The sequence below is a fragment of the Gracilinanus agilis genome, chromosome 6 (genome assembly GCF_016433145.1).
Source record: "Gracilinanus agilis isolate LMUSP501 chromosome 6, AgileGrace, whole genome shotgun sequence".
In the NCBI taxonomy this organism is placed as follows: Eukaryota; Metazoa; Chordata; class Mammalia; order Didelphimorphia; family Didelphidae; genus Gracilinanus; species Gracilinanus agilis.
Window position 1 is genome coordinate 129944082 of NC_058135.1, and position 25392 is coordinate 129969473.

Here is a 25392-nt window from a genome sequence, read left to right on the forward strand (position 1 = left end):
TTTAAGGTCATTTTAAGTAACCAGATAGACTATTCCGTCCCAATGTCTATCACTTGGTACTTAGGTACTCTTGGTAAATAGGGGCAAGAAAGATAACTTGCCATGGAAGCAGGGCTCAAGACCAGGATGCCTGGACAGTTGCTATAGTGGTCTCCTTGGTCTTCCTTCCTCAAATCTCTACCCATTCCAATTCCTTCTCCATGCAGCTGTGGAGGTTCCACCATAAGTCAATTCCACTGCTCCCTATCACCTCCAGGATAAAAAAATCTAGTTAATTTTAATTTTATTATATAAAACCCCTACCTTCTGTCATAAAATAAATATGGTATATTGGCTCCAAGGCAGACGAGTGGTAAAGGCAAGGCAGATTTGAACCCTGGTCCTCCTGGCTGAGCTACTTGGTTGGCCCCTCTAGAGAAGTTTGGGTGATGGAGCTTGATCTCTAGAGTTGTTCTACTTTTCTGGGGGATTTGTGTGTGTAGAGGGTTTTTGAAGATGAAAACTGAAGTTTCTCATTCCTGGTCTATGGATATTAAAGGAAAGTTCTAAGAAGGGCCCTATCCACTTTTTTTCCTTATTCAGACTATAGAAGTATGTATCACTTCCTGTCATCTAGTGGAAATCAGTAGAAGACTGGTTTTCAATGCCATTTTCATTTTGCTTCTTGGTTCCGTAATATTAAAATTTTGAGTCTGATAGTAGCTTAATAACTTTATTAAATTAAAATAGTAGTAGTAATAAAGAGAGGGAAAGATAGGAGAGAGGTAGAGAGACGCTTAGTTTTCTAATCTATCGGCCACCGTGATGGGCCTGTGGCTAAGCTCTGACAAGGGCTCCATCGGCTCTCCATACTCCAGCCAGAAGACCCAGACAGGCTCCTGGTCTGACCTTATAAGTTCTTTTCTCCACCTATTGGCTCTCACACCTCACATCTCAGGAACCAACCATAGTTTCTTAATTTGCCTGGGCCACCCAGGGGGTGCAGTGCCTGTGGAATCAGTTTCCCATCTCCTTGGCTCCTTGGTTCTTTGACTTCCTTTCTCTGGGCTTATCTATACTTAAATTTACTCAGTGGTCTTTGGCCTCCAGGTCACTGAGAGATGAAGTTAAAAAAAGTGACTTAATGGAGAGAGAAATTTGCTTCCAACAGTTCTATTCTTTGATTCTGAGCATTTGCTGGGATTGGTGTAGAGTGGTGCTAAATACATTAACTCCTACTCCTGCCCTCTCCCTGTGGGGGTCTGGGGCCAGGGGAGAGAAGGGATTGTCAGTAAGTTGTTTTAGGGAGGGGAGGAGAAAGTGAAAAAGTTGAATAGAAAAAGGATGGGAGAGAGAGGAAGGAAGAAAGAACTCATCTATATGTGCCTCTGAGGTACATGTCTGAATCCTGAGTGCAACCTGATTTAATATCAGGAAATAATAAGACAATGGATAAGCAAAGCCCAGGGAGAATGGTAGGGTGGAATTTCAGTATTAATACTCTTTTCCTGCTCCTTTCAAAGCAGACAGACCTAACCTTTGGAGACTCTCATTCCTTTGGCAACCTTAACTACAATCAGGATCTTAATTAGAGATATGTCCAAGTTCTAAGGCAGTGATGGTGAACCTTTTAGAGCCCAAGTGCCCAAACTACAATCCTCATGCTGCATGGGAGCCCCTACTCCTTACTCCAGACAGGGGAGGAAGTGCTCCCATTGGGCTGCTAAGCAGAGGGGCGGGTGATGTGAGAAATGTCCTCAGGCACAGGTAGAGAAGGGGAAGGGAGCAGCCCTCCTCTGGCAGGTGTGCCATAGGTTCCCCAACATGGCTCTAAGGCAGTGATTCCCAAACTTTTTTGGCCTACCACCCCCTTTCCAGAAAAAATATTACTTAGCTCCCTGGAAATTAATTTTTTAAAAATTTTAATAGCAATTAATAGGAAAGATAAATGCACCTGTGGCCATCACCGCCTCCCTGGATCGATGTAGCACCTACCAGGGGTGGTCGCGCCCACTTTGGGAATCATTGCTCTAAGGGAACCTACAGCAACCATTGATCAGAAACCAACTTTAACTGAGATTGCTGTGAGGATCTCATCAGGGAGAGATTGCAAACAAAGGCATATAGTGATGCGTAATAATCTTGGTGACACATCCCTTGTTTTGCAGGAAAGGTAGATTGTGAGGGGGGGGGGACTAACCCCAAAAAGAAATAAATTCCATTCCCTCCCATGTTGTACAGAATCTTAAGGGAAGAGGATTATAGTCTCAGACACTGAATTTTTAAGGTTTACAATTGTTGATTTCAACCCAATTAGCCCAGTTGACCGAATAGTGCAGAGGTCGGCAACGTATGGCTCTCGAGCCATATCTGGCTCTTTCTGCAGGAACCATAAAGTCCTTTTTTTTTCAGGCGCTGTTACAGGAGCCGCACTGTGAGCACTGCACGGCTCTCATGATATTACATTTTTAAAAATGTGGCGTTTATGGCTTTCACAGCCAAAAAGGTTGCCGACCCCTGAAATAGAGTCTAATAGTCATTATTTATAGGTGTGTGTGTGTGGGGGGGGGGGGGGGATAGGGAAGGGGAAAGAATTTATCCTTTATAGCCAACACACTATTCCTTAGAGTCCACTCATACTTCACACTTCCCCATTCCTCTAACTTTCAATGTTGACATTCTAGGATGACGAAGGTAGTTCCTCCTTCTGGTCCTAAGCAGCCTTCCCCTCTCTATAAAAACTGTTATACTACAGACCAAGGTACTGATTGAAGGGATGGTTGAACCCTAAGGTGCCCTGAAATATTAACCAAGAAGTACTAGAAAACCTGCCATGGTGTGAATCTCATCTTTACTTGGTTTCCTGGCTCTCTTCCGCATAGTATCCCCTCCAAATCTATTTGCCTTTATAAGATCAAAAAACTATTAAGTCCCATAAAGAAGTTTCCAATATAAAAAAGGTACCTTTCCCTTGTTCCCAAGACGCTTTTTGTCTTCTACTTCCTCTTGTTTTTTTTTTTTTTTTGCTTTTGTATTTTCCTTAAACATTCCAAATAAAAGTATGTTACTATCAGAATTGAGTGGCTCTTCTAAGATTTTTTTAAATGTAGCACAGGGTCAGAAGTTATAAATCAATTTGGTTAATTCCAACATCTCGGTCCCAAGTTTCTTCAAATGAGACTCTTACTTTAGATTTCTCTGGTACTTTTTAGCTCTAGAAATACAATTCAAAGGGTTAGATCATCCTCATAAGGATGTCAAATCAATTGGAAGTTTAGTGGCTGATCTCTCACGGTCTAGTTTCCTTCTGCAAAGCATAAAAAAAAAAGCCCCCAAACACAATAAAGATGATGGGAGCAATTTAGTTAAAACCAGCCTGTTCAGGGGGTTGAACTCTTCCCAAGCCTCCAGTTTAATTTTTCTCAGTGACTCAAGGTCATTTGAATAGCATCTCTTCCAAGGGTCTAAAACATCATTTTTTGAAGTTCACATAGAAACATCATTTGTTAGAGCTTTTTGGTGCCTTGAAAATAAATCTAGGTCTGAAATCGACCTTAAGACCAATCTCTAATTCATACTCCTCCCCCCATTTAAAAAGTGTGATGGCACGTTAAGTGACATCATATGGGTAGTAAATTGAGGCCTAATTTAAATATAGGCCCTGTGAATTCAGGATCTGGGCTCTCCTTAGTGTCATGTAAACTAAAAGCTTATTTTTAACTGAACACTTTGATTAGGCTGGGAGTAAGGTATGCATGTACATATAGTCCCGGAGGGGGAAGTGACAACTGGCTATCAGGCCCTGGCCAAAACTTCTGGTTCACTGTCAATATATGATCCAAGTTGTAAAACATCTTAAAACACTTTAACCAAATCCTTTGAATTATTAAATATAGGTTGGGGCCTTTCTTGATTTCCATTCTTCAAAAAGAACTATGTAATTGTCATGTTGGGAAGCTGTAGTCCCCCCCCCCCCCATTTTAATAAAGCTAACAAAATAAAAACAAAATCCATGATCCTGATAAACCGTCTTAAGATTATGAGGAAAAAGTTCACGTGATGAATACATTCTATTTCAAATGAACTGGTATATATTACTTTTGAACTAAATTTCCCACATCTGACTTTTTGATATTCTCAAATGTCCTAGGACCAAGGATTTAATGTTTTAAGACTAGGGGCTTTCAAAGTTTTTTGATCTGCACCACCCCCCGCCCCGCCCCCCCCATCCTTCCACTCTTTTACTCCAGTCCTTTGAACATACTTGTTGTAGCCCAAGGAATTTTTCTCTAAGGCAAATCTGAACATGTGGACTCCCACTCCACTAACCTCACTGACTTCCTATTTCCATTAGTCAAACACTCCGTCAGCTTCTAAAGCTGTAGGCCTTAGCATTGTCCCAGTGTGTGAAGCCCTTCCTGATCCCCACTCCCAATGAAACCATGTGAACACGTGCATACATATACATATATATGCATATATATATAAATAACTTAAATGAATACCTTGTCTTAGTATTAATTCTAAGACAGAAAAGCGGTAAGGACTAGGCAATTAGGGTTAAGTGACTTGCCCAAAGTCACACAGCTAGGATGCATCTGAGGGCAGATTTGAATTCCAGGCCTGGTGTTCTCTCCACTATGCCACCTAATTACCCCTTTATCTATATATATATTCTTGTCTTCCCCATTAGAATGTAAACATTCTTTCTTGTAGGGAGTTTGACTCATCTCCAACTCCAATACTTGGCACAAAAGAGGCCAATAAATACTTGTTGATGGAATAAATGGCTTTTACTCGGGAGAACCCAACTTTAACAGACTCAACAGGTCTGCAAATGGCTTCATCAGGTATTACCTGATTCTTACAACAACCTTGTGAGATAAACTTGATTTAAGTGATAATTTTGTTAAACTCTTATTTTACAAATGACAAAACGGAAGCCCAGTAAAGTGGGTTTAGTTTTTCCAGACATAATGAGGTAGTGGCATTTTCCCCCCCAGAGACCTATTTTCCCCTCAGAGCTGTATAAAGGTGTTTCTTTTATTTATTGGCATGAATTACCATCCACCTCACAACATTCTCAGTACTTTAAAATCTTTCTGTATTGTGCTTTAAAGATAGCAATCAAAGTCACAGAAAGGTAAGACATTGAGAAATAAGGAAAAGAACACAAAATTATAGTTTGCTGCAAGATTTGTAGATAACTGTCCACTCCAGTAAATAAGCCTGTCAGGTGGTATTTTTTTTTAAAACCACTACAGGGTGACTGCTAGGTGATGGATATTTTAGCCTCCCAAAGTAAAACAGGGTTGAAAGCTTCTTTATTGGAGTGGAAAGAGCACCCTTACTGAGGAATACATACATTCATTCAATGTTAAAAGTTAAAACCTGCAAAAGCATTTCAGATTGAATTTCACAGTACACATTCACTATTATAGCTTACCAATATTATGTAATACTAGTCAGAAAAATAAAATGACAGATTACATAGATACAGAAATAAAGAGATGAAAATCATTTTGTAATCAAGACAGATTTAGTTCTTTTAAAATTTTGTGCAAATAGTGAACTTTGAAAAACATTTGATCCCAATGTTTTTAAGTTGCTTTAATCAAGTTGTGACTGGGACCCACAATCACATGCTGTGAGCATTAAGAACTCATAAAGTGATAAGGACTATTGGACTATCAACTCTACACAATGGAATTTACGGGGATCCTCAACTTCACAGAAAAAAAAAAAAAGCCAAGGTTCTCAAATGCAGGTCCAGGTTGTACCTCTAACACCACGGGGCTTGGAAAGTGTGATGGCCTCTGGGAAGGCCTGGGCAGAACATGCCACAATATTGTCCTTTTCTACAGGGCTGAGAAGTAGCACAGCATGGATGACTCAGTGACAAGGTTCTAGTCCTCCCACCTTTGTATGAAGGAGTATTTCCTTCTTTCGGAGCACCATTAAACAAAATTAAATTAAAAAAAAGTGGTTTGCTTTTATCATTGTGTGTCTGTGAGCTGCTTTTGAAAAAGACAAAGCCTTGATTTTCTATCTTTGGCCTAATACCTTTGGCTGAACTAAAGAGAAATGTTAATGTCAGCTGGTCAACTCTACTTAAGTAGCCTATCTGGAAGGAAGTCTGTAGAAAAAGGGAAAGAAAACACAAGGGTCATGAGGGAAGAAGCAACTCTTTGTAGCAATATTCCCATGCTTATAATTTAGACAGAAATTACTGAAGCAGCAAATTGGCCAAAATATATATATTTCTTATCCATTACTAATCAAATCCTCATTTATTAACTATACTTCCAATACTTCTGGATCTAATTCTTTTCTAGACAAGGATTTGTAGCAACTGATGTTATTTTCCTGTAAAATTTCAGTTAAATTTATATTCTATTATTTATGCTGAACGGGTTCATTAACATAGGACCAGTTATGACATAGATAACATTCATTCTACTTTGGAAATCCAAACTAATGCATTTACAGTTTTGGTAAACTTTAAAATCAATTTCTTCATCAGCTGGATTTATGATGGGGAAATGCTTCTTAATCTTGACTCCATGCCTCTGATATAGCTAACATGTATATATAATGCTTTAAGTTTTACAATGCCTTTTCCATACATTCTCTCTCACTGGATAGAAATTCTTGGATTATTTCCATGGCAAATATTACTTGGAAAAGCAGGATTTAAAGTTGGCTGCAACAGAACCAAAAAAAAAATCTGCTTGCATCAAACTGCCTTGCCTATTTCCCCCTCCACTACAATGATAACTCTCAACTAATCTGGAGAACTGTGCAGACTATGTGGAAAGTATGGATTGGGTAAAAAAATCTCCAGACTTAAGTATATGGTCTTTCTTGTTCAAATGTTCTGCTTTTCTAGCAAACCTGGTCCATGAAAGAATTCTCTTTGAGGAAGTCTCTACTCACAATTCATTCTTCTACCATAATAAAACACAAAGATTGGTGTGTGCACAATTTTGCTAGAGTTACCTTTAGAGGATCAGATCTACAACAAAGATGAATAATAAAACCCCAGGCAACTCATTCACCCTACAAGAAAAGTAGTACAGAATTTTGATAGAACTGATGTGTTTATCTTTGTAGGGGAAAATTCCCAGTGAGGGCCCCAATAATACCCTAGTAGCCCATGCTGTGTAACTCACAATCTTAAGAGTTGTCTGGGGAGCCCTTGAGAAGTTATAGGACTTGGCTAAGGCCACACAGTTATGCATGTCAGAACCTGGACCTGACCCCAGACTTCCTTAATTCAGAAGGCAGTCTTGATTCACTATATTATGCTGTCTTTCAACACCGGTTAAGTCTGGTAATAAAATTTCTAGTCTTTACCCCAAACCATTTTTCTTGGGCTCTCTCCCTTTCTCTGAAAATTTGAGACTTTTTACCTGTCATAAAGCACAAAGGAAAAAAAAAAGACAAAACCAAATTCTCTAAATCTTTCCTTAAACTGTTTTCAAAACAAATGTAGATGAAAACAGTCAAGTTATTAGAACAGAGAAGAAGGAAGATGACTTTTAAAAAAGAAGTATTTTTGAATCCTGTGTAGAGTAAGAAAGAACAAGTATTCGTTTGAGTTTTCTGAAGGGTAAAGGTACATGACCATTTACAAGATTACTACAAAGATATGTAACATAGAGATTAGATCTGAACCAAAAATAAAACAAATTTACAGCTCCAAAAATTTGGGATCAATGTTTAATGCTCAGGATTTTGTTTGGTTAATGCAATTCAAAAAAATTATGCTTTCCTAGAATAATTTCTTCTGAATTCTTTTAGGAGTTTAAAATAAACTACCAAACAGCTTTTTTTTTTCTTCTTTTTTTTTTTTTTTTTAGAACCACCAGATTTTACTTCTGGAAAATCTAATACCTTTCAAAAAAGTTATAATTCTAATACCATCAACACAAAAGAAGTTAATTTCTAATATTTCATGTTCTTTAACTTTTCTGCAGCCAAAGACTCACATTTTTAATTACAGTACTGCAAGGCACATACAGAACCCACCTCCTTCAAAAACACAAAGCAGATATACTCCCTGAAATAGAATTTAAAAATCTTAAACAATTAGAAATACTACAAAGTTATAGCAATTTCTAGTTAAAAATTTTGCTCCTACAGGACCATGCACTTTTTTCCTGAAATCAATTTAGCAAATATCTATAAATGTTCTTTCTTAAACATCTGTACTGGAAATGTAAATAAAATGTCTCTGAAGAGCACTAACCTGAAAGTACATGACAAATGTTAAGTTATTGCCTTCATTATAGATTGCATCATCTCTGATAGTTTCAAGGATGTACAAATTTAATGATGGGATAACTATGTATGAAACATTTAAATGTTTTGAACCTTTTCCCACCCTCCTCATTTCTTGGTTCAATGCAGGTTTCTTTTCAAAAGGACAGTGTATTGTCCTTTTGCTCAGTATGAATAGGAGCAGGACAGTTTAATTGCCTCTACTAAATTTAATGCAGCTTAATTAGGGACCATGTATATATTTTCTTTGAAAGTTTTATGTTTTCTTTTGGTCAAGCATGTCTAACCATAAAAGTAAATGGACTTTTAAGAGGTAGATTTTTTCCATGATGCACTTTGTTAATAAATAAACGTACTGTCAAGAAAATAAAAATAAGTAATGGGTAGGTTCTTAGCATAGGGATCAATTGAAAAAGAAAACTAGATATGTTCGATACAATCTGACATTTTAACAGTCATAATAAGTATTGGATGCTGTTTATAATCAGTGCATTCTGGATTGGACTTTTCCTTCTTAGGATCAAAAAACTAGTCTGCCAATTGTACTGAATCCTCCTCCTCCCCCTCCCCCCGTTGGTCCACAGCTTCCTGGAGGGTCATTGTCATCAAATCCATTGGGCCGAAAGGAACAGGAAGCAGAAGCAGCCTGTAGTGCACGTGTTCGAGCATTCAGCTCTTGTTCCTGAAATTCAAACAAATTGATGAATATAATGGAAGTCATATCAAAATGAAATCTCAGTACTTTACATTCAGGAACAAATGGGCTTTACAAACTTTAGCACACTAACCTTTAAAATATCTCTGTATGTAAATCTTAATTTTATCGTCAGAAAAACAAAGTACCAGTAAATACTTAAATTCACAAAGTTGGTAGATCAGGAAGGGGGACAATGGCAGGGCTCCACTGCAATGGCATACATTATTCCTCCTTTAAGTATCTTGAAGGCAGGAACAGTCCAATTTGTCTTTATATTCCCAGAGCCTAACCTACAGTAGGTACCTAGTAAATGCATGTTTATTGATTGATGAATTGATGGTCTAAAGATCTAGATTCCAATACTACTTTGGCTACACACACTTGTTGGTGACTTTGGGCAAGTCATTTCATTTTGACCTCAGTTTTCCTCCTCGGTAAAATGAGTGTTAAACTTGATGATCTTTAAGGTCCCCTCTAGCTATAAATCCCAAAATCCTATACCAAAAAAGACAGCTTGTTAGATTTCCCTAGACAGAATATAGCTTATTTAATAAATGTAATTTTTTTAAATTAGGAAAAGATTTCTTTGTATATACTGTGGGGTAAGTTACATTAAGGCATTAGGCACATATAAAATCTAGAACATACAAAGCATTATTTTAACTCCAGGGATATTTTGGAAACTATTGATTATAGCAACAAATTGAAGGCAATGAAAAAAAAGTATCAACTAAGTAGAGAATCAAGTTCCCTCCACATTTTCCAAAAACTACAAGGGGATTTTTAGGTACCATCTATTTGGTCTCAGAGTAATTACATGTGAAGAAACAAATCCTGATAGCAGAGCTTAAAATTTTATAGATTTAAGTTTAATGATAAGAGCCTATAGGTGCTACACATAAATACCTTGTAAAGTATTTTAAAAAACAGCTGGATTATATAAGGTCATAAGATCTTTGATTTGGACGGCGCCTTAGAGATCATTTAGCTCAATTCATTTTATAGATTAGGAAAATTGAGGTCCAGACAGATAAAATGACCCATGGTGACTCGGCCAGTTAAGAGCTGGGAATATACCTCAAGTACAAGAGAAACTGCTCATTTGTTCATCTTCAACTCTAGAGTTCAAGGTATGAAGAACGACAACCAAGTCTGCTTATAAGTGTGTCACTCTAGTTGGCATGTCTTCAACCTACAGATTAGCACCTATGTGGTTCTTCATATTTTAATAAATAAAGAGAATCATTTGGGATCATTTATTCTAATTTTATAGCTTTCAAGAGTCAAGTGATTTATCTGATACAAACTGGTTTTTTTCTTGAGCTATGAATAGAAGTTATATAAACCAGTCCAATATCCTTTTTAAAGCTGCTATTATTAGTACATTGCCTGCCCTTTCATAGTATCTGGAATACACTAAACTAAATTCAAAACATGGATACAAAATTTATTCTTGATGGGTCAGCTAGGTAACAGAGTGGATACAGAGCCAGGACTGGAGTTGGAGAACATGGGTTTAAATCCAGTCTCAGACACTTCCTAGCTGTGTGTCCCTGGGCAATTCACTTAATCCTAACTGCTGAGACCTTGCCCCTCTTGTCTTAAGAGTAGTTACAAGCAAAAAGCAAGGGTTAAATACTCCCACAATTTATTCTTAACTATCAAACAAAAAACAATGATGGGTTACAGTTAAAATCAGTAAATGAATTATTTGTTCCAATTAAAATTCTAGTGGTAATTTAGAGTCAAAATATACTAGCTGCAACAAACAGTTCCCAAAATCTTTGCTACTACCTATAAAAGCTGACATGGTAGAGAGGTGAAACTGCTGACCAATAAATACCACTGAAACCTGCTTAGCAGGTTGAAAGAGATATCATTTTATCTGCTTCCCACCAATCACTGCTGCAGAAATCTTGGCAGCGTACTAGCGGAAAAGAAAAATAACATTTGCTATGACTGACTTAAGCATGGAAAATGAAATTCATCATTTTCTATGAAGGAAAAACAAGATAGGCTACTGAAAAAGAAATCAGTCTGACTCCTTTAAAGAAAAGATCAAACTGGTAATTGATTATTCACAGCCATGTTGGAGACTGCTGAAAAATAGTGTGCATTTCAAAAAGAATGTCTTTCCATCAGAATTTTCTGTGTGATTACTATAATTAACTCTAACGTACTAGTTAGTAGTCTGGGTTCATCAACCTGTCAACCTTGGTCTGGTCAGTAAGATTTTCAAAAATTTCTATTTTTTATTCTTAATTAAGTTTAAAATTGCACTAGAATGTGTATAATGGAAAATTGATTCTCTTTGGACTAAGGGTTTTCAAGTGAAATGTATGTATGTATGTGTATATATATATATATTCCAGTTTTCTTTGATGTGCCCTTAAGAGTAGTTTTAGCTTTAGTTGTGCTCAGTGACTGATGTGGGAGTGTGAGAAACAAACGCTGTTGGGGGCATGGTATGGCATGATATCTTAATGCAGTGGTAGACTAGACATTCTCTGACAGCCTAATAGAGGAATTTTATACTATCTGTGAATTTGAGGAACATTTTGGGACAAGTCTTGTCATTTTACTGAGTAGCTTGCTGGAGCAAAGAACCAGACTACCCTTTTTAAAATGCTGACCTCTACCCCTTCCTTCTTTCCTTTCCCCTGTGGAAAGACAAAACTTTTTCAGAAATACTCAAGTGTTAACACTGAATCCAATGAAGTAAAACTCTTTTATTCCTTCTTTTGAAAAAATGAATTAAACAGATGTAAAAGGCATGCCAAATGTTAAGGAGATGGAAAAAACAAATAATTTCCACTGCTTTGACCTTGTAAAATGCCTTTAAATACATATAGTATCTCACATGTCACCTCAAAAAAATCCTGTGAAGTATGTTGCATACAGTATATTTACCTCATTTAGAGATGAAGAAACTGAAGGTGGTACAGAGAGGTTCAAAGTCTTACCCATAATTACACAGCTAACCTCTAGAGTGGGATGGTCGTGGCAAACTCTGCTCTATTATATGTTGCTTCTATTAAATAGATCCCTCAAATAGATGTGATATGGTACTAATAGAAAAGTTAATTCTTAGTTACACTTATATTCTGTGTTGGGAAATCTGATAAATGTCCCCAATGAATTGAATTTATTGTGATGAGTACAAAACATTTTGTGCAGAGCTCCCCAAGATAGAGGGAATTTTCTCTAAACTTCAAGCAGTTTTCTGAAGGTTAACCTCTATCTTCTCCTGAGTCTTAATGAAGGATACAGAATAAGCAATTAACTTAATTCTCCCATTGCTTTTGGGATCATAAATCCTGTACCTTAGTTCAGGAAACTTTCTAAGAAAGTAGTAGAATGAAAACATCATTCTTTTTTTAGTTCTGTTATCTGATTGTATGAGTTTCAGGCTGACAAAGGTCTAGACCAGTGATGGAAAACCTATGACATGCGAAGTCATTTTTGATGACATGCTGTGGCTGTATACAGAGAAGTCTGGGGCTGAATGCCAAAGATGAAACGTTTGCTGTAGTGTAGTGTAGACACTCTGTACACTATAGATGACAATTCTACCTATATTAATTTATTTATTTGGATTTATTAAATACAGTTGTAGATTACAATTATACATTTTTGTTATTTAAACTATAAATACTGCGAAATTATGTTTTTTTTCTTGAAGTGACACACCACCTGAGTTATGCTCGTTTTTTGACAAGTTTTGACACACCAAAGCTCAAAAGGTTGCCCATCACTGGTCTAGACTCGGCACATTCTTAGTTTTTGGGAGAGATTCCCAACTGATATAAGGAAAAATTGCCTTTTTCAATTTGGTTTTTCTCAGTAAGGGAAAAAGCATAACTTTGGAGTATATTTTTTAATAGTCAAAAGTCGTGGTTCCCATAGCAACTAATTTACAATGCAAATTTATATCAGGGTATTTGTTAATCCTAAGATTAATAACAGACTATGCACACAAAAAGAGTTACTGTTGCTGTGGGGGCTAAGAATTTTAGATTTTGTGCTCTGAGTTAAGGCAAATCATTAAAATTAGAATCCATCAGATTCAGGGAATTCAGCAGCACCATGGAGCTACATATAAATATTGATTTGTCTTCTGACATTGTGTGACCATGGGCAAGTCAGTTTACTGAACCTCTTTTACTCATAAGTACTTCACAGGACTCTTAAGGGTTAAATGAGAAAATGTATATATAGTGCTTTGTAAATTTTAAAGTACTCTAAAAGTGACATTATCCTAACCTATTTTGCTCAGATCTCCACTGAAGAGTTAGCTCCTTTAGTGTTTAAATCTTAAATAATCATGTATTTCATGATTAAATATCAGGTTATGGGTATGAATGGACTAGAAATAGACTATTCTTCTCTCCTGAAGAATATCTGCCTAGGCCCATGTTGTTGAAGATGTGGCACATGCCCAGTGAGTGTGTCAGAGGAGGGTTGCTCCACTACTCATCTCTACCATGCCTGAGGACATTTTTTGCATTCTCTCTGCCCCTCTGCTCAACCACCCAATTCAAACACTTCCTCCCTCTGCTGTCTTGGGTAATGCAGAGGAAGGGGAGGGTTGGGTGGGGAAGAGAGGGCACCCTCATAGGCAGTGAGGTGGCACTTTGGCACGGGATCTTTAAAAGGTTTGCCAACACTGGCCTAGGCAATGATGGCCTCATCTTATCACTCAGCTTAGCTAATTACTTCTCTGGCTGTTACTACTTGAGTTGATGCCAGAACCTATCAGTAGTTATCACTAATAAACTCAAGTAAAATTTATTAAATGCTATTTTTTCTAACATGTAATACTAATTTTACTAAAATATTCTTTTAATGAACAGAAATGTGCTAAATAAGACTTTTTATTAACATTTAAGAAAATATTTCTTCTAATAAAAAATTCAATTGGTGTTGTAAGGTAATATGACATAAACATGAAGCATTTACTCAAATACAGGATTAAAAATATTTGGTTAAATGCAGCATACACTGAAATAACCTTAAAATGCTTGTTTTAAGTCTTTTTAAAGTAAATTAATATTAGAATAATCTTTTGGCAAAAAATGATTTATAAACAGATTTAATGCCACATGTTAAAGCCAAAGACATTCTATACAGAGTAATCTATTACAAAATTAAAAAGCCACTATAATGAAGAAAAAGATACAAAATTAGTATTGTATTAAATAAAAATCCAAGGATACTAAAGGCAGAACCATTAAAATCTGCCATGCTACCAACATTAAGTAACTCCTAAATATAAAAGCTGAAAACAAGTTCCATCACATTTTCCAGTTATTTGGCAATTATGAAAACATGTTTAATTGAGAGAAGAAACAAAACAGCTTCTTGGCATAAAATTAAAGGATCAAAATGGTTTGGTTTGATAAAGTAAGCAAATTAGATTTTACTCCAATTGCTGTATTTCCTCTGCTAGTTATTTTGAAGCAGCTAGGTGGATAGAGAGGTGAGTTTGCCAACCTGAGTTCAAATCTTGTCTTAAGAGACTAGTTGTACAACCATTGGGAAAGTCACTTAATTGTTTACCTCAGTTTTCTCAACTGTAAAATGGATATTATAACAGCACTTACCTCCCAGGGTTGTTTTGAGGATCAAATAAGATAAAAATGGCAAAGATCTTACTTATTATAAGCACAGTGCCGGGCATAGTAAACACTATTTAAATGTTAGTTATTATTATTATTGTTAATATACAATCAAAACTTTAATACGTACATCATAAAGCTGATGACAAAAAAAAATAGAAAACTCTTAAATTAGTTGTGATTAGACCTACAGATGGAAAAACCAGTCTGGGTTTGCTATATATCCAGATAAAGACAATCCTTAACTTCTAAAATTTTGAACCCCAGAACTCTCCCAGCTTCCCGTGTTTCTTTTCACATTACGTGCTAACATAGGAAGGATATAAGTTTTGTGTAGCCCCATCTCTCTGTGTCTGTCTGTCTGTCTCTCATCATGGCTGGGAAGGAGAGTTCTGGGGTTCAAAATTCTAATTACATAACATATATGAATGAAAAAGAGTTCATACTCTTTGTGCTGATTATTAGGAATCTTTGCTGGTTGGGGCTAATAGTTTAATAATCTGAATCCTACTAAAGCATTATCAAAATTTCATTAGAGGAAAAGGGGATTGTTTAATGAAAACCAAATAGAGAGGAAATTCCTAGATTAACATTAACATGCAAAATTCCTTTAAAATGATTTTTCTATGCTGAAAAAAGAATTAACAGTAACTGCAAGGAAATGAAACATATCTATTTGAAAAAGGAGGGTAGCAATGAAATACTGATACTAGTCTTGGTCCCAAGAAGATCCTGCAAGAAAGGTATAGTGGGCTCCCTTGTGTGGGAAGAAGCACCTTAGTCTCTGCTCTTTTGCTTACTCAGACATGAAATAGGCCTGGCTTTGAAGCTCCACCCACTATTTCTACTCTAGTCAGGGCTGACATTCTTTGCTCCTCACCCCATGTGAAGCAATAGCTTTATCTTTCATAGTCTAGGCTCTGGGGAATCAGGTTAATGAAAGGGCTTCTCCTCCTTTATAAAGAAAAGGTCAATTCTGGGTTGAGTGAATCCTGATCTATTCCCAAATTCTTAGAACATGACTCACTTTGGGTCCATACTTTTACTTCCCATTCTAAACAGTTACTTTAATTAATGGAATCAATTTTGATTACAATATTGCCAAGGATGGTGTAGCTGTCAGAATATTTCTCCTGTTGGTGTTGCTAACAGGCATCACATCTACTATGACAAACTGACAACTTTCAACTTGGTAGAGCAAGAGTACATCTTACTTCTTCCTCCCTGACTATGGGCAGGTTCAATGAAAACAGTTCCTCTCTCTCAACTATCAGTCATGGGTGAGTTCTGGTGGGGTAGAGGTTAAGAGTAGGAAGGCAAAAGGAGATAGGAGCTGAAAATGGGGTTTTTAGATAATGAAGAATATGGCAAGGGAGACTCCTGCTGGTAGAAAGCAGTGGACAATACTGAGTCTAGAATAAGGAAAACCTGAATTCAAATTTGACCTCAAACATCTGCATCTACAATCTGACCTTGGGCTGATTATTTCACCTCTGCTTGCCTTAGCTTCCTCAACTGTAAAGGAGGGATAATAAACACCAACCTCAAAGGGCTGTTGTGAGGATCAAAGGGAATTTTACTTGTAAAGTACTTAGCACAGTGCATGGCATATAAGGGGTTCTATATATAAATGCTAGCTGTTATTGTGATGGATATTTTTTCACTGCCCTTAGGCTCCAGGTCACTGACTTTTGTTTTGTGGGAGCCTAGCTCACATTCTCCCCATGACACTATTAATATTAAGCATAAAGTAAAAATCTAGATTAAGATGTCTTATTTAAAGAGAAAAATAGAAAGTGAATAGAAATCTTTTCTTGCCCTCAGTGGAATATAGAAGCTCTTTGAGGGCAGGCCTGCTTATTTTTCTAACTCCAGTGTCTCTTAATAATGAGTCAATAGGATATTAGAAGCTAGGTGCCAGCCCCTCTATTATAGGTATAGCCCAACAGATTAAATGATTTGCCCAGTCTCAAGGGTAATGTCAGAAATGAAAAATGAATGCAGGCTTTCCTCTGACTTCTAAAATTTTTGTATATTCTGCACTAGTAGGTACTCAAATATCTGTTAAATTTTTGCTAAATTACCTCCACACAAATTGACATAAAATTAAATCAAATTACAAAAATCATTGTACCGTGAATAAAAAATGGCACTCAAATAGTTACCTGGAAAACAGCAAAATTTACTCAATGACAAGTAGCTCCCTTTCCCCCCAAAAGCAGCATTTTTATCACTGGAAAATCATGGTTATTGGAAACTACTTGAATTAAATTAGAATTAAGCATATTTTAGAAGAAAGCAAAACTAGTATGTCCAAATTACCAATGTAAGTCAATACAAATATGTTACTTTTCTAAGAATTTAATTTTGCTAACCATTTGTTTTTTCCAAATTTGCTTTCAGGATGGCAAGAGAAAAATCAGTCTTTTCCACTATAAAAAGCCCAATGCTAAATAAATACTACCAATCAGAAATTTCTTATTTTACTATTCAATTTGTGGCAAAGGGCAAGTCTCTCTAAAAATTCAATTTACATTGACTGCTATTTCTCAGAAAATAATTTCATAAAGCAGCTATTTAAAAGAAAAAAAATTTTCCTGAGTTATTTTACTTGAGTTAATTTTAATTTCTTCAAATTAGCTATTTCTTTATTAACTAGGCTATTCCTTTTAGAAATTTGTTGGAGGGTGAGGGAAGACTGGTAGGTAATTATATTTTATTGTTTTGCCTAGTCTTCTCCTATATATTTTCTCCCAGATCAATCTGATGTATTTACATTACCTTATCTTTGATTCTTGACACTAACTGGGAATAATAAACCAAGTGGGACAATCAGAAGAAATTCTTTCTGCCACAAACTTGGGATTTCCATTTCCAACACTGGCTAGCTGGTACCTTAGACCAGTGATGGGCAAACTATTCCCGATGGGCTATCTAAGAGGCTGTAGTTCGCCCATCACTGCCTTAAGCAGTTTCCTAATCACTATGCCCCCACATCCAGATGTAGTGATTAGGAAACTGCTTAAGGCAGTGATGAGCAAACTACAGCCTAGATCTGGCCCACCGGGAATAGTTTGCCCATTCCTGTCTTAGACTATCCTCAATCCTACTTCTCACCTCATCCTCAGGGTTGATCCAGGAGGAAGTTGAGAAGGAAAAAAACATTTGTCTTATCAGTATTAGTATTTTAGTAGTATTCCTCATTTCCTGAGAATCTAATTTATTTTTCTAGCCCCCTAGTCTGACTACTTTTTTTGAAGTGCCATCAAAGTCTTAGTAGTATTTCTCTGAAATGTAAGATCTACTATTTCTTGCTGGTGTGAGATTCAGACTTAAGGGAAAAAATTAGTTAACCAGCAAGCATTAAACATCTATTCTATGGCCAATGCTATGACACATCTTGGGGATATCAAATGAACACAATATCAACTAGTCCCTAATCTCAAGGACTTTACATTTTATTGGGGAAAAATATGTAAATATAAATACACACAAAATAGATATACGGAAGTTTAGGGTTTGAGGACTCTAACAATTAGGAGAATCAGGGAAAGCTTTCTGGCAGTACTTGAGCTAAGGCTTGAAGAGAGTCTATGAGACAAATAGGGAAAGATAGCATTTCATGCATGGGATAAGAGTTAAAGGGCATAAGTAATAGCTAGTATGTACAGACCAAAAGCCACAAAAATTTGGATACTGTGGATAAAAGAAAATTTGTAAATAACTATATTTAATATAAATTTTACTTACCTAGCATAGATAGTATATTAAGTATAGTATTTACAAAATTAAAAAATTGTATATACCTAAGATGAGGATTTAAGAGGAATGTCCTACTAGGCAAAACTTGAAGGTTGTCATAATGGATAAAAGCAAATGCAATCAGAACTCTGTATTGGGATTTGAGTAAGCTATGTGACTACTGTGCTCTGATATTTTACTTTTCCAAAATTGGCTGACATTCACTAGCAAAATTATATATGGACTTGCCCCACATACCAGACTAGTGCTTAGGACCTGAACTTGGGGTTTGGGGAGCTGCTGTGGGATAAATAAGGAGTATCATCATGAAACAGAAAAAAGGGAGATTTTAAGGATAGTCAAGAGTGTTGAATATAACAGATGGTGAGAAAGATGAAAAAAGAGAAATGCCCATCATACTTGGCAATTAAGAGAGATGTTTAACTGGGGAAGTTTCAGTTGAATGATGAGGTCAGAAGTCAGAATGACAAAGGCTAAAGCATGAAATAATAGGAGAAGAATTAGAAGTAGTACACAATACGTACAGGAAATAGCTTTTTCTAGGAACTCGATTAAATATAATTATATTCAGAACCTTAAGAACTATAGGAAGATAGCTTGAGGAGATGGTAGGTTCTAGTAAAAGAAAGGGAGGAGACTTGGGTACATTAGTGGACACTGAGAAGGCCTCCATATAGAGATGGGCTAAGGAAAAGAAAAAAGGATTTGGGAGTCATTCAGAGCTGACTACTGTCCCTGAAAGTTATTATAGGAAGGAGGGGCTGGGGACCAGTTCCTAAAATCTGTAAACCTAATTCTCATACTTGTTTTCCTTTTCCTAACCATGCAAATCATTACCAGTAGCTTTGAGGTGCAGCTAGATGAAATTATTCCAAGTTGTAATTTCTCTAAAATGTTTTACTGATCACTGTAAATGCTATTTCCTTGTATAGAATATAAGCTCTGCAATGGCAAGAACTGTTTTCTTTTTATTCCTGATGCTTAACACATGTAGGAATAAAAGTTTAATATTACACACTTTGACTAGGTGCTTGTGTCATTACAGGGCCAGTTACTCCAAACTATATTCCAATGGCTGTGGGTGTAGCCTAGGGAATGTAACCACCATTTCTGTAATTTTTTCCTTTAGGAAAATGCCTTTTGAAATTTAAAAGGCCACTTTAGAGACCATCTTTTGGAAGATTATCCTTTCAGACACTGGGAGTTAATTCTGTATTTTATCTCAATGTTGCATTACAAATCTTCTTAGGTTTCTTTTAGGGCTATTTTTTAGTTTTCTTCTATTCATTGGGAACATGTGGGCTTATGCTTTCTCCCAGATATATTTGTCTAAGCATTAATTTAGACTTTTTTCTTTCTGTTTCTTTGACTTGTATTCTCGGTGGCAATTACATTTACTATAACGTAATTTACATATTTCATCAATGCATTATTTGTTCCTTTTAGACAAAATTTAGATTGAAAGTTAATTTCTACTTTGGCTGCCATGTCATTATGCTTTACTTTTATGCCAGTGAATGTCAGTCAATTCTGCAAAAGTAAAATATCAGAGCACAGTAGTCACATAGCTTACTCAAATCCCAACACAGAGTTGTGATTGCATTTGCTTTTATCCATTATGACAACCTTCAAGTTTTGCCTAGTAGGACATTCCTCTTAAATCCTCATCTTTGGTATATATAATTTTTTCAATACTCTTCCCATTATTTTGTCAAATTGTAAATTTGACATCAAACATTCTTTCCTCCTTAAGACTAGTGTCCATAGCCCTCTTCCTCTACATTCTCTTCTACAGTTCTTTATGAGATTGTCAGAAATAAAGCTCTAAAGTTTGTCAATTCTGTAAGACCAGAAAGACACCTGGACTAGAATACTGAACTGCTTAAAAAACATGATGGTCATTTTGTGGAGAGCTTTAAAAGCCTTATTATTACTCTTTTTAACAAGGCACTTCTTCCTTTTGAAAGCTGATTTAACAAATTCACTAACCTAATTTGTGTCAGACAACGTTCAAATAACTGAAATAACGTAATTAACTATAAATCATGAATTTCATAATGAATTGTATAAATTTATGGCTAATTGATATTTATGTTGCTATTTTTAATGATCTACAAAAAATCTTATTTGCAATTTTATAAACTCATCTTTTACATTAAAAGCATATTTAAAACTCAAAATTCCAAAATTTAAGAAGAAATCTCAGAGAACTCAAGAGATTTGATTTTGAAATTAAGTAGATTTGTAAAACTCTGACCACAGGTGCCAACCAACTTTGAAGGGATAGTTACTAGCAAGAAAAGTTCTGTAAATCACAAATTAGGTAGATCTCCAACTTACCTGCAAGTATAGTTTATTATCTTTTGTTATAGCATCCATAAGTTCCTTTTGCAGAGGTGGATCTCCATTCACCCAGAGTCCATTAGTTGTATTATTAGCGCTGAAGCCACTAGAACTATTCTGTTTTTTGTATAAGAGAACATAAGCAGTGTCCTTTGGAAACCTACTGGTAATTTTCTGGACTGACTGAAATGAGGTAAACGTCACTCTGCTGTCATTAAATAAAAACCATTCTTTTGACATTTCATTGTTTTCCAGATCCTGCTCAATAACTGCAGTAGGAATTTCTCCCCCCAACAAATGGCCCTGGGGGGAAGCTAGAGCTAGGGTTTCAGACTGATGGCACAGCTGAAAGGAAGAGTCAGAACCTGTGATATTTCTGGCATAGGAATAGTAATGGCCACTTTCAGAGGAGATGCCCGAGTGAACAACAACAGAGCTTAACAGATAGGGCACCAGTTTTGGGCAGCATGCTTCATCAGTCCCCGAGGACTTGAGTTTTTTAGCCAGGTTCTCACCAGTATCTGTGAAATCAACATCTACTGACCAACTTTCTGATAATGAAGTTAGAGAGGAATTAGTTCTTTTGACTGGTAACTCCAAAACCAGTGGCAGTGACACATTGTCTAGGATTTTGCGTCGTATGTGACACTTCTGATCATAAGAAAATCTCAGGAGAGTGAGAATAAGGTATTCAGGTTCCTCCATGATTTGCATAGTTTTCTCTGCATTCTGTAGAGAGGCACAGTTTTCACAATAATAGCGGTTATCGCCATTAAGGATCTCTGGTGCCAGAAAATAATTTAGCAAGTCAGTAACTGAAGGTGTGGCTTCACCTCCTGGTTTCTGAGATACTCCTCTGTTAATCTGAATCTTGCATGGTTCATTAGAGACCAAAGTGTTTTCTGTACAGTGAAGCTCAGAAGGAAGATTGTCTAAAGCTGCTTCATCCATGACTGTCTCAGAGTCAAAGCCAGTGGGGACAGGATGACAAAGTGCTGACTCTTCAGGAGAGTCAGCTGTTACCACACTAGCCTGTACCACAAAGTCATCCTGCACCTTAGGAGAACATGGTGGACCTTGAAAAGATAGATTTTCCATAGGAGAGGAAGGACAAAATGCAAGTGAAAGATCTGTAAAGGCTTCCTCTTTCTGTGAGATACTTCTGCAGTTCAAACAGTGTATATTAGTTTGTAGTTTTCCCCCGAACATTTTTTCTATTAAGGTTTTCTCACTCTCATTTGTATAAGGGATCTCTGTGAATGGTGCTGCCTTGTTGGCTACTTCCTGTAATGAGGCTTCATTGGATCCCATACTTTCAGAAGGCTTCAGGGAAGATAGGGCTTTCAAGGTTCTCTCTTCTTCATGGAGTCTACAAAGCAAATTATCACATTTACCTTTTCTTAATTAGCTTTGGAATTATAAATAACAGAATTTTCAGAAAAACAAATAATTTAGAAAAAGGTCATTTTTCCTACCTCAAATATAAGAAATGTTACTTTGTTATTTCTACGATGTTATAACTTAAATCTACTGCTTACACTACACACTACTACTTTGGTTTTGCAATGAAACCAAATGACATGTGAACCAAAAGTGATACTACTGCCCAAAGTCTAAAGAGAATCCTTTTTATTTGGCTATGAATTTGAAGTGCTCTATCACTAGTAGTTAATGCCTTCTTTAAAAAAAAAAAGTACATGCAATCAGAGAGAATTTTCATTTTGTTGGGGTGGGAGGAATGCTTGGAAAGAAGTGATTAGTTGTACACAGAATTTAGTAGTTAAATTGGGAGGCAAATCTGATAAGAGCTAATGGTGAAACAGAGTTGTCTATTTTTGGACTGGTTATCTAAATGATTCAAAAGCTCTAATACTCTGTATATCTTCTTGAACTCATTGTTTCAACATCCCAGTTCAATAAAAGATTGTTGGAGAAAATTATGCTGTAGCCACTGTACTTGTTTAAACAAAGAAAGGGCAGGAGAGAGAAAAAAACAGAAAATGAGCTGAAATCAGGTTGGTCTCAGTGTCTTACTTATAAGGGGCAGCATGTACCCAGGCTCAGAATGCTCCCTGACACATCTTCCTACACTAACAATTTTGAAAGCTTACAGGGTTCTCAGAGCAACAGAAAACTAAGAGAACGGAAAGAAACAAATGATGAACTGCACTCTGGAATCCACTTACTTTACTAAATTTTCTAGAATTTCTCACTGGGATCAAGATAGAGAACTATTTTAGTTAAACTAAGTCAACATTTAATAAGGAAAAGAGACTTTAGATTTTAGAGCAATTAAATTTTTAGTTGAAAAGTGACAGTAAAATACAATCACAGCAACCAGTTATCAGAAAGAATAAAACATGATTTAGGAAGAACTAAATTATATTAAAAGAAATTTTAAAGAACAGTGTGAATACAAAGGATTTAAAAACCACTTTTCCTCTTTATTACAGATAATAAGTATCTTACAGACATAAGTATTTAAAATCCCATCTAAAATACTTAAGAACATCAACATAAAAATCTATCCCTTATGTATAAAATTTAGAAATACTTTACCTGTCTAGCAGAAACCTGAGGTATTCAGAACAGTCCTGTTGTGATCTAGGAGTAAACCAGGGAGGCCTGGATGCCTCAAAAAAAATCCGTGGGGCATATGCTTCCCTCTATTGACAAGAGGTAGATTAGAATAGAAGAAAACAATTTATCCACAGTGAACAAAATAACTTTCGGTCAAGTCATCATCCTCTGAATTTATGGATTAATCATTGTAAAATTTTGGTCTTGGAGTGACCTCAGAGGCCATCTACTTTAAAGCCTGAACAAAAATCCATTCTAAAAAAAGAAATAACAAATGATCACCCAGGGCCTCTAATGAGAGGGAACCTTCTACAGTCAGGTACAACTGAATAGTTAGTTGTATTTGCTACAAAGTTTTTCTTTTAATCAAACCTAAATTTTCTTCTCTGCCATTTCCACCCATTGGTCCTAATTTTATCTTCTGGAGTCAATAACATAATTTTTATACGATAGCCTTTCTTCTATAGATCAAAATATCTCCAGATGATTTGACTAATTTTCTCATGGCATGACTGGTGATATTTCACCATCCTCATTATTATCCTCTGGATTCTTTTCACTATATGAACTTCCTTACCCAAATGTAACACAATGCTCTAGTATGGTCAGACTAAGGCAGAACTGCACAAAGGGATGATCAACTACCTTCTCTTGTTCTAGACACGCTACCTCTCATGTCAAATGAATATCATCTGGATTACTCCGCAATACCGACTCACAACTATTCTGGGATTCTTAGTTTTCAGAATCATTCCAGCATTTATCCATTTTCTCTTGGGCTGAATACCCCTGGACAACTATAGTTCACAGGTTCCCTACTTTTTCTCTGAACCCTTGGCAAACTGATATCCCCAAAACTGTTGTGCATCAGGGTGTAAATAACTTTCTTTCTTCAACACAAATTCTAAGATGTAGTCACTTCTCCCTAAGGTTCCAATCACTTCCACTATAAAAATCTGTTCTTTCTTGTTGGTAAGACAATCCTAAGAGATAGGGGTTAATTGAGGAAAATGAGGCAGACAAAGGTGAAGAGATGAGTTGTGTACCACCAAGGCCCTAAGGTCACATTTGAATTCAGGTTTTCTATGGTCAGAGAAGCCAGTGCTCTCTCTACTGGACCATTTCAGGGTTAAACAGCATAGTATATCCTTACTTGGAGGAGGAAATTAAGAAACCAGAGGGAAAATGTAGAAAGAATTTTTTGTAACAGAAACAGATGAGTTTGGGAACTAGATCATAAACATCACAGAACTGTGACAATAAGATTCAGTTATTTGGACATCATTAGAACATTTTCCAACAGAAACAAAGCAAATTCTTGGCTTGTCTTCACCACATTTTCATCCTGTAGGTGATAAGTGAACCAACAAGGGGGAATTGCTTTTTAGTACCAGAATCTTACCAACAAGAAGGAAGAGCAGTTAAGAATGGCAAGCTAGTTAAATCATAGATAATGGAGTTAGAAGAGAATATAGTGAATATCAGTGGCTCATCTTCATCAATTAGAACACAGGTTATAAAATGTGGGGGGTAAAACTTTCCCCAAAGCAAAAATCATTAAATTACTGATTCTATTTGAAATCAAGGTTCTTCTTCCTTCACTGGCTTATTCCCATTTAACATGTCTGCATAATGCTTGCAAAATTAAAATCCAGTGAAAAGTTTGTCCATTCACTTAGATGCAATTAATAATAAAATTCTAAAGGCCACAATTCAAAAGTAGCTGGCAAGAACTCTACTCTCTGTATGAGAAAGCACAATACTACTCTTCTCCCACCCCCCAATTAGGTGTCTGCCATGAAACATATCTAAAGATGTCATTTTATTTTTTAAACCCTTAACTTCTGTGTATTGGCTCATAGGTAGAAGAGTGGTAAGGGTGGGCAATGGGGATCAAGTGACTTGCCCATGGTCACACAGCTGGGAAGTGTCTGAGGCCAGATTTGAACCTAGAAACCTCCCATCTCTAGGCCTGACTCTCAATCCACTCAATCCAGCTGCCCCTCTAAAGATGTCATTTTAAACTAGGTGAATGCCTTATTTTCATGAGATATCTTGTGTCATACTACCCAACAGTTCAGCAGACCTGGCACAATATATTTGTTATCAATACAGTCAACAAATTCATGC

The 25392-nt window shown here is 36.3% G+C and overlaps 1 protein-coding gene across 1 annotated transcript in view; it reads right to left on the reverse strand.

Annotated features, from left to right (window-relative positions):
- Positions 1-5068: 5068 nt before the first annotated feature.
- Positions 5069-25392, reverse strand: part of USP38 (ubiquitin specific peptidase 38) — a 35698-nt gene continuing 15374 nt past the window's right edge. The window contains exons 8-10 of the mRNA XM_044680871.1: positions 23242-23348; positions 20680-22051; positions 5069-8944 (exon numbers count right to left, since the gene is read on the reverse strand). Coding sequence (XP_044536806.1) covers positions 8783-8944; positions 20680-22051; positions 23242-23348 — 1641 coding nt within the window. The 3' untranslated portion in view covers positions 5069-8782. The remainder of the gene's footprint in view (positions 8945-20679; positions 22052-23241; positions 23349-25392) is intronic.